General features: G+C 38.7%; 1 protein-coding gene across 1 annotated transcript in view; it reads left to right on the forward strand.

Annotated features, from left to right (window-relative positions):
- The first annotated feature begins 1,112 nt into the window (after positions 1-1,112).
- The window catches only part of UBE2G1 (ubiquitin conjugating enzyme E2 G1), a 127,470-nt gene continuing 108,019 nt past the window's right edge, over positions 1,113-20,563 (forward strand). Inside the window, exons 1-2 of the mRNA XM_037810445.1 lie at positions 1,113-1,257; positions 1,380-1,625. Coding sequence (XP_037666373.1) covers positions 1,113-1,257; positions 1,380-1,625 — 391 coding nt within the window. The remainder of the gene's footprint in view (positions 1,258-1,379; positions 1,626-20,563) is intronic.

Below are 20,563 nucleotides of genomic sequence, written 5' to 3' on the forward strand. Positions count from 1 at the left end.
GGGGTATTTTTGGAAGTAAATTTATGGTAAAGCTAACAAAGCTTCAGGACCTCTGTGTGGGCTGGAATTTATTCTAGGCCTGAGAGAACACTGATAACCTGTCTACAGAGATCTTATAGAAAGGGGCCGATTCTCCTGAGCCTAAAGTTATTAGTTGTGATTTCTTTTCTCATTCTAAATAAATATTCATTTTTAAACCTTTTTTTTTTTTTTTAAATTCTCTTCCTTAAAAAGGGTCCCTCAAACTGGGTAAACTTTAGGCCTCACAACACCTGGCTTAGCCGCTGGTGTTACCCCAAAGGAGTTAGGGTATATTCTTAATGTTTATTTGTTCCTTTAAATTATTGTTCTTGGGGGGAAGGGTGAGGACAATTTTTTTTTCAGTAATTTTTATTATAAAAAACTGTGTTGGAACCTGCCCCTCCCATTTATTTACCTTACTTGGAGCTCACAGAGACTGTAAGCCCTCTGAGGGCAGGAAAGTTGTTGTTTTTCTCTCTGTCTTCTACAGTCAAGGTACACACGGGTTTAATAAATATTTGTTGAAGGAACGGATAAATTTGAATGCCATTAGGTATTACTCTTCTTTCTGCTGCATCTTTTTATGCAAGGCATAAGGCTCCGGGAATGGGGAATTTGAGGACACAGAGCAGAGTTGATTTTTCCAAACCCTAGAAAGATGCCTTTCCGAATGACATTTTGAATTGTATATATCAGATTGCTAATCTCAACTGAGTTTACATTTAAACGTTTCGTACTAGGAGATGCAGAACGTTTGGCTTATTTCAATAATCTTTCTGTGCATTCCTTCTGAAAATGGAATTAGCATGTATTAAGCCTCTGTTTTGGGGATTCCTTAAAATGGGGCACATAGGCACTAAATTCGGCTTTCTAACAATAAGTAATTCGCACGCCATGTGTGCAGTATTAGATGGCTATTGGGTGCTCGCCAACAAGCGAGATATCTACCACTGTTTTTAGTTCCTTCACTCCCAGACCACCTGCTTCAAACGGAGGCGATGACTTCCCCTCCGCGACCTGTTTGTCATGGCGTCTGCGGGGCGTCTACGAGCTGAGACATCGGCACACAATCAGGCATCGACCTTCTCAAGATGGCGGCAACAGGGTCTCCTGCGCGTAGGGGGCGGGGTTCCGCCATCGGGGGCGGGGCAGGGAGGCAGAGGGGTCGGGCTAGCAGGCGGACTGCTTCCGAAGCAGGCGGACCTAGTGCGCCGGCGCGGATCGGACCAACGCGCAGTAAGGCAGTGGCGGGGGAAGGCACCAGTGGGGCGGACGGGCGGGTTGAAGGAGGGAAGCGAGCGAGCGAAGTCCCAGTGCGCGCCGCGGCGGCCCAGGTACCCTCCCCTTCCGGGCGTGAGGCGCTGTGAGAAGAGCTGGACCGAACGGACCCGAACCGGCAACGAGGAGCCGCTATCGCGCCCTAGCCCGGCCTTCTTCGACTTCGGCGCTTCGGTCTTGGGGTCCCGGGTTCCTCAGCACACCCAGCTCCAGCCGCCCCCAGAGCCTGCTTCCAGTCCTTCGGAAGTCCCGGCACCAGCCCGGGCCCTTGGCGGGGAGGATGACGGAGCTGCAGTCGGCACTGCTACTGCGAAGACAGCTGGCAGGTGAGCGGGTGGGTGGCGGGGCGCCGGGCCGGGCCTGGCCGCGATTGCGGCTAGCGGCTTGTTGTTATTTCTTTTCCTTCTCCCGGGACGGGGGCCGGACTGGCCGAGGGGGAGCGAGCCCGGTCGCCAGTCCCGGCCGGGCCGAGCACTTCTTCCCCGGCTTTCTGAGGGTATGGGGGGCGGGGACGCGCTAGAGCCTCGGCCATGGCGCCCTGGGATGAGTAGAGGGGGCTGTCCCTTCCCCCACTGTTCGGTGGGACGTTGCGGGGGAGGGGCCGTGGGTTCCTAGACGGGCCGACCATCCTTGAAGGGGCTGGTTCCAGGCTCAGGTGCAGCCGAGGCCGCCGGACCCTGGGGGAAGGAAGGAGCTTCTGGCCCCCGCGCAGTTGCGGGTCCCCGGCTCAGAGAAGGGGTGTCCGATCCGCAGGCGGGCAATGAGGGTCAGAGTGGACCAGAGGAATGGGCCTCTGGCCGGATAGGCGAGGCGCACAAAACTTCTCCCAGGGCAGCGTCCGGTCCGCGGAGTTGGGGCCGACAACAAAAGCGCCGGCCCCCTGGGCCTTGCCGCGGGCGCGCGGGGAGGCTGAGAAGCTGGCGGGGTGCGGGACGCCGCTTCGCCTGCCTCCGCCTGGCACCGGCTCCGGCTGTGCCGTCCGGCTGGGGGAGGGTAGGAGCGGGCACAGGGGAGAGCCGCTGCTGGCCGGCTTGGGGCTTTGTGTTCGGAGCAATTCTGGCTCCTGCGCAGGCCTGCAGACCCCCAGGGTTAAGTCCCGCAGTCTCTGGCTTGGGGCGGCGGCTGGGGCTGCCTCCCCAAGGATGTCTGCGTCCCCCCTCCCCCATTGTCCCGGCCTCCGGCCGTTTGCGGCTTCCAGGTTGACTTTTTAGGGGGTTGGCTCCTATTCTGCTAGGACTGTGTGAGCAGAGCATGCGCACTGGAAACGTACGTGTGCGGAGTGTAAGGGGGGAGGCGGGTTGGTGGCTTCACAATGCTGCCCCACGTGCTGCCAGATTTAAAGAGAAATGAACCAGCAGTTAGCCCTGCTGTCCAACGCCCAGCGTGTGTCATTCTCAGTTCTGGCTGATATTCCCCCGCCCTACTCTACAGTGAGCAGCCCCTTACTCTCGGCAGAAGCCAAAGGCTGGAAGGGAAAAATCCGTTTTTGAAAAGATGTACCAGGAGTTTGAGGTGTCAATTAAATTACCTTCAGGCCTTCTTAAGGAAAAGGTTGTCAGTGGCTGTTACAGACTGTTGGATTAGGTTTATTATTAGACCATGAGCAAGCAGGTTTGGACAAGTATTTATGTTCTAGATGATCGGGGTAGTTACTTGCAGTGAACCGAGAAGTTCTAGTGATACATATATCCATTACGAAGAATATACAACTTTTATTGCATCTTGTACTTACATACGTACCTTACTTTTCCGTATACTTTTTTTTGTGGTGTTTTGAAGGAAGGAATTAAAATTTTTTGTTTCCCTAAGAATTCGTTAATCATGTAGATTTTTATTATGTAGCGAACAATTAAACAGGATTCAAGTACTAAAACAGTCTTAAAATGGGACTCAGCTCTTACATAACGGGAAAGATATACATTTTAAAAGGTGTAAAAGAAGTTTCGGAGTTACTAAGAAAGTGCAATTCAAAGTATGACTAATAACAGTGTTAGCAGTAGCAGTATTTTAAAACTGTCTCTTACCTGTTAAGTATCTCTAGATTTTGAGGATCACTTGGTTCAGTTTTGCAATCTTTTTTGACAAGATTCATCTCAAATATTGTTACAACACTTCCCAAATCTCTATATTAATGTTATATTGATGTTTAGCTTTCTGTTAGGAATCAGTAAATTATGTGTTAAGGTTAGAGAGAGAATGATTTAATTTGTTAATTTTCCAAGCCTTATTATAAAATTACTTTGCTGATTAACTTTTCTTGTCTTCTTGATCAGAAACAATGGAAGAGTTCTTAAGTTTCTTAAATTTTCGAAGTTGACAGAATAGTAGGCCAATGCAGTCATTAGTAAATGAAATGCAAAGATAGTAAATTTATGGGAAAGACTTGATATTAATAACCACATACTAAAATAGAGCCCCTATTGTGTTTTAGTAGTTTATTGTTTGAACTTTGTAGTTCTTCAGATATCATTTAGAAACAGGAAAAAATTGTAAACTGTAATCACTTGAAGTAATTTAGAGTGAACTTTTGGAAGGCTCAATAATAAAAGCTTTAAAAATCTTGGATTGAGTAGACAGAAGCCTGTGAGACATTCTAGCTGCTAGAATTTCAGAAACTTAGAACAGCGGCTGATCTACTGAACCCTTAGTCTGCTGGTCCATAATGATTTTACTTTGTTACTTCAGCAGAGGATTTATTGGGCGTTTTGTTTTGTGCAGAGTTGAACAAACTGTTTTTTTTTGGGTTGCCGAGTTTCTCATCCTGGACACTACGGACATTTTGGGCCAGTTAATTCTTTGTTGTGGGGGGCTGTACTGTCCATTATTGGATATTTACCAGCATCCCTGGCCTAGAAGCCAGTAGTCCTGGTCTCCCCCAATTGTGACAACTAAAAGTGTCGCCATCACCAAATGTTTTCTGAGGGACAGAATTGTCTCAGGTTGAAAACTACTGGGTTAAGATGTTTTAATGAAAACCCTATGACTATTGTGCAGCAAGTAAGAACACCTAGCAGATTCATGAGTCAGATTGGTGGCATATTTCTTTTTTGGATATTTAAATTAGAGTATGACTTAATCCTTTGTGAATTCAACAGTGAATTCACAAGGAATAATTTTTAAAAGTTTTATTTTTTTGAAAGGTGCTATATGCACTGGTTAAAAATGCAAAGAGTACAAAAAGGTATAGTTATAAGTCTTTCTACCCTTGGCCTCATATCCTTTTCACTGGAAGCAACCATTATGGACATGTTTATTTGGGCTAAGGGTTACTGAAGACTAACAGGTACGATTGTGTACTGAGCACTTTACATGTATTATCTCATTTAATCCTGTCATTGAGGATTAGAGAGGTTAAGTAATTTGCCCCATGTCACACTGGTAGTTAAGTGGTGCTGCTGGATTCTCAGGACTTCTTGATTTTAGTGACTATTGTTTTTAATCATTAGATATTTTGCCTCCCAGGGAGGAATAATTAGCACAATCATGATATAGAGTTTTATAAATTTATAAACTTACTTAAAGTTATTACCCATTAGCTACCAAAATTAGTTTACCCATTTTGATATAATGTATTGTACAAAATAGCACACTAATTAAGATCTAAGTGATACTCTTAAGGTAATCATAACACATCTTTTAGCCGTTGTTAACTTAAGGCCATTATTTTGTAGAATCAAGGAAACTTTTTGAATTTAATGAAGGTGACATTAAGTTTTGGGCATTGGTAGTGAAGTCTCAGAAAAAATTTTGGACTAATTGGATTTATTCCCTGTCCTAACCTTAATGAATTTAACGATGACGACAAGCATTTGTAAGAGGAAGTTTTTATAAGATCACTTGCATTTTTTTTTAACACTCAGAATATAGATTTTCATTAGTTACATTTAATAGACATGTGACATTCCAGAACTAGGAAGAATCCCTTTATAGTAACAATGAAATAATTGAGCTTCTTTTACTGTATTGTGTATTTTAAAGTAATCTGAAAAATTCCAAAACCTGCAGGTCCCTGACTACCCATGTAAGTAGGTTGCTGTGATGAGTTAGTTGTGTTGGTTCTCAGACTTAATCTGTAATAGAATCAACTGAGGAGTCTGTTAAAAATAGATTCCTGGCCTCATCCCCAGAGTATTAGCCTACATGTCATGATGTGGCCAAAGAATCCAATTTTTGAAGAGGCACTTTGGGTGATTGTGAAGCTGGTGGTTCTAAGCAAGGTATGATGCAGTAAGCTATTTTTTCCCCGCTGGGGGACCACATCAGGTTAGCCTAGTTGTTTCATTAGCAGATTTGGTGTTAAAAGGCTATTCAAAGAATACTCTTCAAAAGAAGAATTGGAAAGATTTAATACTTTTTATTGGCCTTTCTAGAATATATTGGCACTCTTACATACTTAAACACAAGTGGAAATAGAGTAATTGATTATTGACAGGGACACACTAGTAAAAGATTTTGGGTGATGAGCATAATATTGAGTCATTAACCCATATATTCAGAAATGGGCAGTGAGTCCAAAGGTAAAGTTACTTTGCATCAAATTACTAATTGTTTAGCAAACTTTGGAAATTTTTATATCCAGCAAACATTACACTGTTGCAGAAATAATGCAGCAATACATATTTTACTGAATATTTTCAGAAAAAAGGCATAAATGAAACAAGCATTTTTGGTTGGAGTAGAGAATCAGATGAATTACAGTCCTGGTAGTTGGGGAGCATCAGGGAATAGTTACTCATCTGATGTGTTGTGCTATAGAATGTAAGTAGTATTAAGGTTAACTTTTTAGTGAGTAAGTGAATTTTTTTAACATTAAGGAGTAAACTATTTTAAGTTACAATTTGTGTAATATAATGAATATTTTTGACAGTGTAACAAAATTGAGTTTTTGTAAATTGGTTTAATTTTCTATAAATAAAATACCTCAAAATGGAACACACTTTCTACATTAGTCTTCTGTGAGGGATGACTTCACTTTGAAAACCTAAAATATTACTGAATGTATTAAAATGTTGTGGTATACCCTTTGTAATTATTTATCAGTATATAGCATAATCTACTGTGTTTACTGTAAAGTAGTACCAAAGTATATCGTTTTATTATATAGTTTCCTTAAGTTAATAAACACTGCATTTGTAATACTTCCATGTATAGTTGTGAAATTAGATATTTTGATTCTTAATAGAATGATGTCTAATGTGGAAAATCTAATAATCTAATGACTTCCACTTGATTGTTATTGCCTTTTGACTTTTTCTCAAGTGAAGAGTGCTATCAAGATGAGTTTCAATCCTGGGGTTATTTGGTTTTGGGTGCCTTAGGGCCAGTTTTTTTTTGGGGGAAGAGGGGATATGCTAATTTATGGTAAACTGTAGTGAGGGCATATCCTTGATACAAGCAAGGAAATTATTAAGTGTTCTTTTAGGGGACTTAGTTCAATTTAGGATGAATAATTTGGGCTATCTTAATTATTGAAGTATATTTTTGTTAGAATTTAGATGAGCTCCAAGGGTCTGTCTAATATCATCTTAAATTGATTCATAGGAAATAAAATTTTCAATAGCTTTTCAGAAAAGAAAACACAGTATATGTTTATGACAACAGCCTGGCAAGGTAAATATAATGTAGTTATAGCTGGTCTCTACCATTCCAGGTACAGAAAAGTACAAATAAGAAAAAGCAAATATATTCCACATATTGCTAATGAACACGAATTGGTATGAACAGATTAATCAGAGAGTAAACAATAAAAAGTTTTTCCAGGAAATAAGATATTTTAATGTTAAAATACAGCATTTAAATTTTTTTCCCCTACTGTAAACATAGTATTAGGCTTACTAGAGTAAATCAGAAACTTTTGTCAGTGCTATTCCATTGATGGATTCTGGCCTTAAGAGAAATGGCTGGAAAAAATAGTTTATTGCTGTAGAGATGTATACTTTTCTGAATGAGGTTATGTTCCAGAAAATATGAAAAGTTAATTTTTTAAGTGGAAATATTTTACCTTTTATTTAAGGTTTATATCAGTTTCTAATAATGTAAAAAGAAAAATTGGCTATTGCTTTTTCTCTGCTGAAGTCTTCTTTTTCAACACTCCTCCATTAGTTAAGGATCTGTTAATAGTGCAAACATCAAGGAACCTACTTAAATTTTACCAGGCAGCTGTTTTTGCTTTAATCTTTCAAAATCAAGTATCTCTTTTAAGGAACAATTTATCAAATAGGGATATAAAAAAATGTCTTTTATTTAAGGTCAGTCTCTGTTTTGATTTGTACTTTGTGTTATTTTCTTATTCTTATATAAGGTATCTTTATTATGGCTTCTATTTCAAGACAAAGCAGTGTTTGAGTTCTTAGACATGATGCTAAAAGCATGATCCATAAAAGGATCATCAAAATTAAAAACTTTTATTCTATGAAAGACCCTGTAAAAGGATGAAAAGACAAGCTACAAAGTGGAAGAAAATATTTGCAAATCATGTATCTGACAGAAGATTGTATCTCAACTATGTAGAGAAGTCTGAAAATTCAGCAGCAAAAAAGCTGAACAGTCCAATTAGAAAATGGCCATAAGACATGAACAGACATTTTACTGAAGAGGATGAGGAAATAAAAAGATGTTCAACATCATTAGATATCAAGGAAATGCAAAGTTAAAACCAAAATGAGATCGCACCTCATACCTACTAGAACAGTTAAACTAAAACAAACAAAATAATAGCGATAGCACCAAATGCCGCCAAGGATGTGGAAAAAGTGGGTTCCTCCTACATTACTGATGGGAATATAACATGCTAGAGCCACTCAGGAAAACAGTTTCTAAAACTAAATATGCACTTACCATACAACCTAGTATTATACTCTCGGACATTTATTTCAGAGAAATGAAACTTACGTGATCACAGAAATCTGTATGCAGATGTGCAGAGTAGCTTTTATTAGTAAAAGCCAGAAAATGAAAACAATCCAAACATGTTTCAACAGGTGAATAAACTGTGATGCATACATACCATGGAATGCTATTTAGAAATAAAAAGGAACAAACTTGGTGACACACAAAATTACTTATATGATCTCAAGAGAATTATGCTGAGTGATAAAAACCAATCTCAAAGATTTTATACTGTATGATTCCATTTATATAACATTCTTGGAATGACAAAATTATACAGATGGAGAATAGGTTTTTAGGGATGGGTTCTGGTGGGGGGTGGCTATGAAGTGTTAGCTAGCATGAGGGAGCTTTGTGGTGATGGACTGGCTAGTTTTGTATCTTGATTGTAGTTAATGCAAATCTACACATGTGCTAAAATTGCATCGAGCTATGTATACACACAAATGAATGATGAAACCTGAATAAAGTGGGTGGATTGTACTTGTCAATTTCTTGGGTTTAATATTGTCCTATAGTTAGGCAAGATGTTAGCATTGGGGGAAACTGGGTAAAGGATAGTGAAACCTCTCTGTACTATTTTTTACAATGTCCTGTGACTATATTTCAAAATAAAGGAGTTTTTAAAGTTACCTGCAACCAGAATATTCTTATAAGTTTCAAGTAGAGAGTTCCTATTTAAAGTTGACTATTCATAGTTACAAACATAGCAACATAGTTGCCATCTTTACACTTTCAATAAACAGGAAATTAAGATAGAAAAATTTTTAGTGTGAGAGAGAAATTCCATTTTGATTTTAAATAATAGTGCTCATTTAAACTTCTTGTGTTGGCATTTGGAAAATGGAAGAAAGGGTCATTATAAAAGTCATGTGTTGACCCCTTTAAATACAGTTGCATTAAGAAATGCTGGGGGTGGGGTGTGTGGTGAAGAGATAAGTGATCTGGTATACCTATTTTGAGGTGCTACATTTGGTAGGAGTTGATAGGCATGTAAACAAACTTATAATGCAGTGTAAGTACCTATATACATGTTCAAGGAACAGAAAGTAGTACTGAGGCAGGAGTGATTAGCTAGGGGGGAGTACAGGGAGATCAGGGAAGGTGTCATAGGAAAAGGACTATATTTGAGCACAGCAGAATCACCATGTCAGTTCTCTTAGATTATATACTTAAAAAACAAAAACAACAACAAAAAAGACTTTGCATTTGTTAGCTATAGAGAAACCAGAAGTTAGAATTACTTTGCATGACAGAAATCGAAAGTTGGTAAGATTTAAGTAATGTTTCTGAGAGACAAGTAACCCTGTTGAAGGTATAAATAGTAAATGAATTTCCAAGAAAATAGTCTGAACACAAGTCTCAAGAGATGGCAGCAATTTATAAATTTTTCCCTTCAATTTGTAAGGGTCATAAACCTGCTCACTTTATGAATATGTAAACTTATTTAAAGGAGAGATGGGGTCAGAAAGTAAACTTACATTATTGAATACCTGTCACATCCGCTTCATGGTCCTAGGACTTTTGTATGTGGTCACATTCAGTTTTACGTCAAAACTTTGAAGTGAGTATTACCACTGTTTTGGGGTAGGTGGCTGAGGTTTAGAGAAATAGGGAATTTCCCCAAGCTAACCCTGCTAAACTGTAGGGGCTGACTGACAGAAACAGTTCTGTCTGCTGATGAAATCTGAGCCCTTTCCTTATCAGAGTGGTTTCTTTAATGGGCGGGGGGAAAGGGGGGCAACAGCGGTGATCCTAGACTCCTTTGAGTATCTGCTAATTTTGAATATAATTTCATTGATCTCGGTGAAGTTCATTTACACACATCTGATGTATGCCGTCTATTATCATTTGTCTTCTTACATCATTCGTCCAGCAAAATTTGATGCCTATTTTGTGTGCCATAGGGATACCAAATGAATAAGATTTTGTTCTTGTGAATCAGAAACTTGGCAGTTTGTGGAAAATAATAAGTCCCATAAGAGAGCTATTTTAAAGTGTTAGAGAAAGTCGGGGAAAGCTCAGTTCTGCCTGTCTGATTTGTTGAGGGCTTTGGGGATAAGTGGGTGTCTGACCTTAAAAGGATCTGTAAAATTTGATCATATAGATGTAGAAGAGTATTAAAGAGCAAGTAATAGAAAGCTTGTACTGGAAGCATATCATTGTGGTTGGAGTATATGGTGAACTAGCTAGTAGGAAAACAATATTGGAAAGGTTAGTGTTTGTGGAAGACTAAAAATTGCTAGGATATAGAATTCTTTGAGGAGGGGAGAAGTGGTCTGATGAAAGTTGTGCTTTAGATCAGTGCTTCTCAAATTATTTGTGGTGAAAGACCAGTTTTTAAAAATCTCTAATCCATTATGGACTGATATTTTAGAAAACAATAAATGTGAATTACTAGAAAAATTAAATGAAAAAAAGTAAGTTGGAGCCCATTTTATAATAGGCTCATCAAATATAAAATAATTGTCAAATTGCTATAAGTTTCTAAATGCCTACTCTAATTTATATTTATTGTATTGTGAACCAGCAACAGTTTGGTGTATTGGCACCAGTTTATGGACCACATTTTTTTTTTTACTAGTACATGTAGGCAATTTATTAGGGGCATTGACAACAGAAAACTGTCAGACTTTCTTTATACTTCTGCATATGTTTTGTTTGACAATAATATAAATAAAAAAATTAAAAATAAACTATCCCAATTTTAGTAGTTATTTCTAAGTAGAACTGAACTATTTGAATAGTACAGCAAAACATTAATATGCATTTCCTAGACAGTAGAAATTTTTACATTCTCATTGGATTCTCCACTATTGGATCAAGAGTTTTTTTTTTTTTAATTCATTTTTATTGCGATATATTCACATACCATGCAGTCATACAAAACAAGCATACATTCAATTGTTTACTGTACCATCATATAGTTCTGCATTCATCAGCAAAATTAATTTTTGACATTTTCATTATCACACACACAAAAATAATAAGTGAAAAAGAGCAATTAAAGTAAGAAAGAACACTGGCTGTTGTTTTTTGTTTTTGTTTTTTTTTGTTGTTTTTTGCCCCCATTTTTCTACTCATCCACCCATACACTGGACAAAGGGGAATGTAGTCCATATGGCTTTCCCAATCACATTGTCACCCCACATAAGCTACATTTTTATACGATCGTCTTCAAGATTCATGGGTTCTGGGTTGTACTTTGATAGTTTCAGGTATTTACTGCTAGCTATTCCAATTCATTAGAACCTAAAAAGAGTTGTCTGTATTGTGTGTAAGAGTGCCCACCAGAATGACCTCTCAGCTTCTTTTGGAATCTCTCTGCCACTGAAGCTTATTTCATTTCCTTTCACATCCCCCTTTTGGTCAAGAAGATGTTCTCCATCCCATGGTGCCGGGTCTACATTCCTCCCCGGGAGTCATATTCCACGTTGCCAGGGAGATTCACTCCGCTGGGTGTCAGGTCCCATGTAGGGGGGAGGGCAGTGATTTCACCTGCCAAGTTGGCTTAGCTAGAGAGAGAGGGCCACATCTGAGCAACAAAGAGGCATTCGGGAGGAGGCTCTTAGGCACAATTATAGGGAGGCCTAGCCTCTCCTTTGCAGCCACAGTCTTCCCAAGGGCAAGTTATGGACCACATTTTGATTGAGTAGCCTTGCTTCTCAAGAGGGTGGAGAAAGAGGAGGACAGATTTTTATTGTCTCTTCAGTGATGTATCAGGTGCCTAGAAGGGTGCAACAAAGATTTATTGAATGAATTAGAACTACCAAAATAGATTGTTTTTCTGAGAGCTGAATGACGTATGGAATAAATCTTTTAAAGTATAGTGTAAAAAAGTTTGTATACTTCCATTCAGGAAACATTTAACTCCTATATACCAGGCATGGGGCTAGGCTCTAGAGAAAGAAAGATTCATGATACCATTCTTGACTTGATGATCTGGTGGGGAAGGTGGACTTTTTTTTTTAATAAGCAAAGGTTTGTTGATGTTACAAAATAAATACTTCATCATGGTAGTGTAGACATTCTTTCCCTTTTTACATATTTTCCATTTACTTGGTTAAAACCTAGCTTTGCCCCTTGAAGAGCTGGTGGAGAATGCAGGGATATTGGCCTGCTCCACCTCGATGGTTGCTAATGTGCTCACAGACATAGGGGACTGGTGGTTTGATGGGTTGAGCCCTCTACCACATGAGTTGCCCTTGGGAAGACTGTTGCTGCAAAGGAGAGGTTAGTCCTCCCTGTAATTGTGCCTAAGAGCCTCCTCCTAAATGCCTGTTTGTTGCTCATATGTGGCCCTCTCTCTCTAGCTAAGCCAACTTGAAAGGTGAAATCACTGCTCTCCCCCCTACGTGGGATCTGACACCCAGGGGAGTGAATCTCCCTGGCAACGTGGAGTATGACTCCCGGGGAGGAATGTAGACCCAGCATCGTGGGATGGAGAACATCTTCTTGACCAAAAGGGGGAAATGAAAGGAAATGAAATAAGCTTCAGTGGCAGAGAGATTCCGAAAGGAGCTGAGAGGTCACTCTGGTGGGCACTCTTACACACAATATAGACAACCCTTTTTAGGTTCTAATGAATTGGGGTAGCTGGCGGTAGATACCTGAACTATCAAACTACAACCCAGAACCCGTGAATCTTGTAGACGATTGTATAAAAATGTAGCTTATGAGGGGTGACAGTGTGATTGCGAAATCCATAAGGACCACACTCCACTTTGTCTAGTTTATGGATGGATGAGTAGAAAAATGGGGGAAGGAAACAAACAAACAAGCAAACAAACAAAAGCACCCAGTGTTCTTTCTTACTTTAATTGCTCTTTTTCAGTTTAATTATTCTTCTTGTTATTTTTGTGTGTGTGGTAATGAAGGTGTCAGGGATTGATTTTGGTGATCAGTGCACAACTGTGTAATGGTACTGTGAAGAATCGAATGTACGATTTGTTTTGTATGACTGCATGGTATGTGAATATATCTCAATAAAATGAATATTTAAAAAAGTAGCTTTGATCAAGTGACACTTGTTGGGACACCTTCATTGTCTCTGCAAAGTCCTTGTTGTCCCTCAGAGCAGTTTCTTAAGGGACAACTCGACTCTACCTACTTTGGACTATACTTTTTCTAACTCTTTATAGTTTATAAATGACCACAAAAAGTGAAGGCCTGCCCTCCCTCCCTCCCTTCCTTCCGCTTTTTTCCCTCCCTCCACACCCATCCCTTCCTTCAGCTTTTTCCCTCCCTCCCACCCGTCCTTCATGTCTTTGAGGTTTCTCTGTGCTTCTCTACCTTAGGCTTGCTACCTGGATGGCTCACCACTCTTTTCAGAAAGAGGAATCGAAGTTTGATTTATTCACAATAGCAAAACCCAGACAACTAGACTTCATTAGTGTCTAAGCCTGTCCTTTAGCAGTATTTAAATTGGATCTGCATTAGAGAATATAAATATTAGTACTGATCCAATTAATATTTTCCTGCTTAGGTCCTAGGGTGCCTGTGAGGTCTAAAGCTCAAATACCTGTCAAGGCTTATGTAGAGAGGAGTGTACTCAGAGGCCTTTTTACATTTACTTTCACCTTAAGTAGGTAGAGGATAATATTCTTTATCTTTTTTTTGTATTTAGGAGTGTCCAGGGTGTTTTATATTGTCATCATTAGAAGTCTAGGACTTTAGGCTGTGCTTCTTTTTTTTTTCCCCCAAACTGCTGTGAGCTTTTATGGTATGATAGTCCCTCCAGGGAAACAGTGTATTTTCAACGTCTTCTCTGGTTGTTTTTACATCTGTCCCTTAGGGTTATACTTTTGCTGCTGCCCTTAGCATTGGCCTGATAGAAACAGAACAAAACTTGCGTTACAAAGTTTGGTTTATATTTAACCCTTGCAGGTGCAGCAGTGGCACTGATGAGGGTATTCTGCTGTCTGCTACGTTATTCAGGGTCTAGGGCATGTGGTAAGGCTGTTGGGAAAGCAATACCAGTGATGGCTTTTTTTTTTTTTAAACAAATTTTTTATTTTAGAACAATTTTAGATTTATAGAAAAATTCTGAAGATAGAGAGTTCTGTATACCTTCTACCTAGTTTCCCCCATTCTTAACATCTTAAATTCATATGGTCCATTCACCACAATTAATGAACCAATATTGATACATTATTATTAACTAAAGTCTATACTTTTTTCAGATTTCCTTAGTTTTTACCTAATGTCCTTTTTTTTGTTCTAGGATTCTATCCAGGATCCCACATTGCGTTCAGTTGTCAAAACTGGTCTGTGACAGTTTCTCAGAGTTTTCTCATTTTTTGTGTCTTTGACAGTTTTGAGGAGTACTAGTCAGGTATTTTGGAGAATTCTCCTCAAATTGGATTGTCTACTGTTTTTCTCTTGATTAGACTTTGGATTATGGATTTTTAGGAAGATCACCACAGTGAAGTGCCCGTCTCATCAAATCATATCAGGGGTTACATGACATCGATGATGTGAATCTTGATCACTTGGTTAAGGCAGTGTTTGCTAGGTTCTCCACTGTAAAGTTACTATTTTTCCCTTTTCTTACTCTGTTTGTAAGCTTCTCACTAAGTCCAGCATATACCTCCTGAAGGGGTAATATCTACTTAAAATTTTTCTCATTCTTCTCTAAGGAAGATTTAATCACTTTTCCCACATTTGTTTGTTTATTCAATCATTTATGTCAATATGGATTTGTAAATTTATTTTATTCTTTGAGTTATAATTCCTTACTACATAATTGTTTTAGTTCCTCAAATTGTTCCAGCTTTGGCCATTGGGAGTTCTTTCAGGTTGGCATCTATGTCCCTTTGGTATATCCTCAACCATTTGAAAGGTTTTCGAGAACTTCCTTACTTTCTGGTACCGTAAGATGTATCAGGTCCATCTTTCTCTTGTGCCAGCCCTAGAATCAGCTATTTCTCCAAGGAACCCTAGTTCCTTTATTGGAGAATTGTATCTAGAAGCCAAGATCTAGGTGTTGGAAGTGCTCATGGCTACTGGAGTATCAGTGCTTATAGGCTCTGGTGGACAGAGGTAGACAGTATGTATATTTATACTAACCCGGGTATATACACATCTGTATCTGTATCAATCCGTCTGTATGTGTATTAAGCTAAACCTAAGTTCCTGCTGATATTTCTTAACTCGACTCCAATACCACAGGGCTCATTCTAGCCTTCACTTCTTGTTTATATGTGACTTCCCTTTCTGACAGTGAGAAACCAGTTCTCATCACCCACCATTTAAAATCAGTTTCGGAAGTGTTGTTAACCCATACCTTTGGGGGAAGCAACTTTACAACTAGAGTACAATGTTTATGTATAGTTTTTTTCTTATCTTTTCAGTTTAGAGTCAGCATCATTCTCCAGTTACTTAGGTTAACTCTCTTTTTTCCCTTTTCCCATTCAGTGAGGTTATGGCATACTTTTTTTTTTAAATTGAATTCAGTTTTATTGAAATATATTCACATACCATACAATCATCCATGGTGTACAATCATCTTTTCACAGTACGGTCATATAGCTATGCATTTATCACCACAGTCTATTTCTGAACATTTTCCTTACCTCAGAAAGAATCAGAATAAGAATAAAAAATAGAAGTAAAAAAGAACACCCAAACCATCCCCCCATCCCACCCTATTTTTCATTTAGTTTTTGTCCCCATTTTTATACTCATCCATTCAGACACTAGATAAAGGGAGTGTGATCAACAAAGTTTTCAGAATCACACTGTCACCCCTTGTAATCTACATTGTTATACAATCATCTTCAGGAGTCCAGACTACTGGGTTGGAGTTTGATAGTTTCAGGTATTTACTTCTAGCTATTCCAATACATTAAAACCTAAGAGGTGTTATCTATATAGTACATAAGAATGTCCACCAGAGTGACCTCTCAACTCCATTTGAAATCTCTCAGCCACTGAAGCTTTATTTTGTTCATTTTGCATCTCCCTGTTGGTCAAGAAGATGTCTCAATCCCACGATGCCGGGTCCAGATTCATCTCTGGGAGTCATCTCCTGTGTTGCCAGGGAGATTTACCCCCCTGGGAGTCAGGTTCCACATAGGGGGGAGGGCAGTGAGTTCACCTGCTGAGGTGGCTCAGTTAGAGAGAGAGAGAGAGGGCCCCATCTGAGCAACAAAGAGGCACTCAGGAGGAGACTCTTAGGCACAATTATATGCAAATTTAGCCTCTCCTTTGCAGTAGCGAGCTTCATAAGGGCAAGCCCCATGATAGAGGGCTCGGCACATCAAACTGTATGGCATACATTTTAATAGAGTTTGATTCATTTGTCGTAGTCTGCATTCATCATGGTTGATTTTTTTTTTTGATTAAATTCAGTTTTATTGGAATACATTCACACACCATACAATCATCCATGATATACAATCCACTGTCCACAGTATGATAACATAGTTATGCGTTCATCACCACAATCTATCTCTGAACATTTTCCTTACATCAGAAAGAACCAGAACAAGAATAAAAAATAAAAGTGAAAAAAGAACACCCAAATCATCCCCCCATCCCACCCCATTTGTCCTTTAGTTTTTATCCCCATTCCTCCACTCATCCATACACTAGATAAAGGGGGTGTGATCCACAAGGTCTTCACAATCACACTGTCACCCCTTGTAATCTACATTATTATATAATTGTCTTCAGGAGCCCAGACTGCTGGGTTGGAGTTTGGTAGTTTCAGGTATTTACTTCTAGCTATTCCAATACATTAAAGCCTAAGAGGTGTTATCTATATAGTGCATAAGAATGTCCAGCAGAGTGACCTCTCGACTCCATTTGGAATCTCTCAGCCACTGAAACTATTTCGTCTCATTTTGCATCCCCCTTTTGGTCAAGAAGATACTCTCAGTCCCACGATGCCAGGTCCACATTCATCCCCGGGAGTCATATTCCATCATGGTTGATTTTTAAAATTTGTTTTGCATTCATTAAAGTTTAGCATGCAGAGTAAGTTCTGTCACCCTGATATTTCCCCTGTGTGTCCCCTTTATAGTCAACCATTCATCTCAATCCCCATCAGTCTCTAGCAACCACTGATCTGTTTTCTGTCCTTATAGTTTTTCCTTTTCCAGAATGAAATCATACAAAATGCAGCCTTTGGCATCTGGTTTCTTTCACTTAGCAAAATGCATTTACAGTTCATTCCTGTTGACGATTCAATAGCCTGTTCTTTTTTATTGCTGAATAGTATTCTGTTTTGTACTTGCCATTCTATATATATATATCATTGTACCACATTTTATCCAATCCTGTGTTAAAGGACATCTTGGTTGTTTCCAGTTTTTAGTGATTATGAATAAAGCTGCTATCAACACTTGTGTACAGGTTTTGTGTTCAGTTCACTTGGGTAGATACTAGGAGTGCAATTGCTGGTTCAATGGTAAGACTGTTTAACTTTATAAGAAACTACCAAAGTGTTTTCCAAAGTGGCTGTACCTTACATTTTATTTAAATCACAGTATCATCTTAATGTATTGTTCTTTATCTCAATTTTTAACTTAAGATAGGGTGGAACATCTTTCTATATGGGTAAATAGAGACTTACTTTGTTCTTTTAAAACACTTGTACAGTTTTCCATGGCATGATTAAACCATAATTTACTTTTTATTAAAACAATTATTTAAATTATTAAAATATCACATATTCATAGTAAAAAATATAAACTATACCAAGGTGGATAAAATGAAAAGTAAGGCTTCCTTTCCCCCTCTGCGCTACCTGTTTCATTCTCCAGAATGGAATATATAGTTCATGGTTTTTGATTACCACTAAAATTTATATGATACCTCTTAATTCATGAGTATATTTAACTTCCCACTATGAAAAATGAAGAATTTAATGCAATGCTACTTCCTGTTCCTAATTATTGTTTTATTTTTGTAGCTCTTCTGTTTGTCTTAATTACTATTCGCAAAACGATGTATCAAACTTAACAGAACCTCTTGACTCTGCTATGAAAGGTGAAGAAATTAGCTCATTTACTCTTCAGTGACATTTTTTCCTCTCTCTACTTCCTAGTTTTGTTAATTGTAGTTTTTTTTTCATTTTTTAAAAATTGTAGAATATAACATATGCACATGAAAGTGATAACTTTCCAAGTGCAGTTTAACAAATAGCAAATTTCACAGAATATTATAGATTACAATTCCACAGTTTCGGTTATTTCCTTGTTATGAAATATATATACAAAAAGGTAATCTCTTTCAAAGTATGATTTAACAAGTAGATATATAGGAAATTTCCAAACTTGTTATGATAGTACCATAGTTTCAGTTATTTCCTTATTGTGAAATACAACATATATACAAAAAAGTATAGCTTTCAAATTACCATTTAACAAGTAGCTATGGAACAAATTTCAAAGGATGCTATGAGTTACAGTTCAACCATTTCAGTTCTTTCCTTCTAACTGTTCTAATACCCTAGCAACTAAGAAAAAGAAAATTATATATTCAGTATTCATAATCCTTTGTTAAATTCCATCTTGTTTGTTGTTACCCCTTCCCGTGGTTCAGTCACTTTCCCGATCTTCAGGGATGTCTAGGCAGTGACCACCCTAGCCTGTTCGTGATGAAAAGGGATGTCATCTTTATGAGCAAGAACATCTGGTTGATGTTCTTGAAGAGGCTATTGCCTCTGAGTTTGGGGACCTCTGAGTTTGGGGACTTAGCTGGCATAGGAGCACTTTGAAGGATCTAACTTTCTGATGGATAAACTTAGTGAGTGAAACCTTATAGAGTCTCGGATAGGGATCCAGACACTCTTTAAGGTTTTCGGGACTACTGTTGACTTGGACCTATTGTATTGTGGTCATTTGGCATATTTAGATGAGGCCTGCATAGGAGTAACCCTCCAGGACAACCTCCTGACTATTTGAATTCTCTTAACCACTAAAACCTTATTTTGTTGCCTTTCTTTTCCCCCTTTTGGTCAAAAAGCATTCTCAATCCCTTGGTGCCAGGGTCAGGCTCATTCGTGGAATCCATGTCCACGTCACTAGGAAGGCTCATTTATCTTGGGGTCCTGTCCCATGTCGGGGGGGGGGGTAATGAATTTATTTGCTGAGTTAGGCTGAGAGAGAGAAAGTCCATATTTGAGCAACAAACGAGGTTCTCTGGAGGTGACTCCTAGGCATAATTACAGGTGAGCTTAGTCTCCTCTCTATAGCCATTAGTTTCACCTGAGCAAGCCTTGAGATCGAGGGCTTGACTTATAATGTAGGGGGTTCCTAAGTTCACATAGCATATGTTATAGCCACGATAATCAGTTCATATCTCACATTATCACTTAGTTGTACAGTCCTCATCACTCTCCATTTTGAACAATTCCCATCACTCAAAACATCTCGTAGCTCTTGTCAGCACTTAATTGTTTGTCCCTAGAATTTATATGTTACTAGTGTGGTATTCCTATTAATTATAGTCCCTAGTATGCAATATGTAGATTTTTTTCCATATACCCTTCTGTTGTCAACTCTGTGCTAGTGTCATACCTTAGAAACATATTATGCAAGTTGCTATCTAAATTTGTGGTGCTGATCTGTGGGGAACATGCCTTTAAACAACCCCTTTCATTCCTAATTGCCTTTAATACAGCTTTGATACTTATAATGCCATTAACAAATGTTCGTCACCCCATCCATTACCATACCTTTGAATTCACCATCATTAACATATCTGAACATATTAGATTATCATTCCCCCTCACTAGCTACTGTCTATTACTAGGTCCCCAATTTTCTTATAAGACGTTGGTTTTACATTGTTCAGATAGTTCATAGAAGTGGTCACATACAATATCTCTCCTTTTGTGTCTGGGTTATTTCACTCAGAATTATTTCTTCAAGGTTCATCCATGTTGCTGTTTGTTTCAGGACCTTGTTGCTACCACATTTTGTTTATCCACTTGGCTTTTGAGGGACATTTGGATTGTTTCCATTTCTTGGCCATTGTGAACAGTGTTGCTGTGAACATTGGTGTAGAAATGTCTGTCTGTTTCACTGCTTTCAAATGTTTTGGGTATATACCAAGAAGTGGAATTGCTGGATCATAGGGTAATTCAATATCTAATTTTCTGAGAAACCGCCAAACTGTCTTCCAGAATGGCTGTACCATTATACATTCCCACCAGCAATGAATAAACGTTCCAATTTCTCCAGATCCTCTCAACATTTGTAGTTCCCTGTTTGTTTGATGGCAGCCATTCTTATTGGTGTGAGATGATATTTCATTGTGGTCTTGATTTGCATATCCCCAATAGCTAGTAAAGTTGAACATTTTTTCATGCGTTTTTTAGCTGTTTGTATTTCCTCTTCGGCGAAATGTCTTCATATCTTTTCCCATT

The sequence above is a fragment of the Choloepus didactylus genome, chromosome 18 (genome assembly GCF_015220235.1).
Source record: "Choloepus didactylus isolate mChoDid1 chromosome 18, mChoDid1.pri, whole genome shotgun sequence".
Taxonomy (NCBI): Eukaryota; Metazoa; Chordata; class Mammalia; order Pilosa; family Megalonychidae; genus Choloepus; species Choloepus didactylus.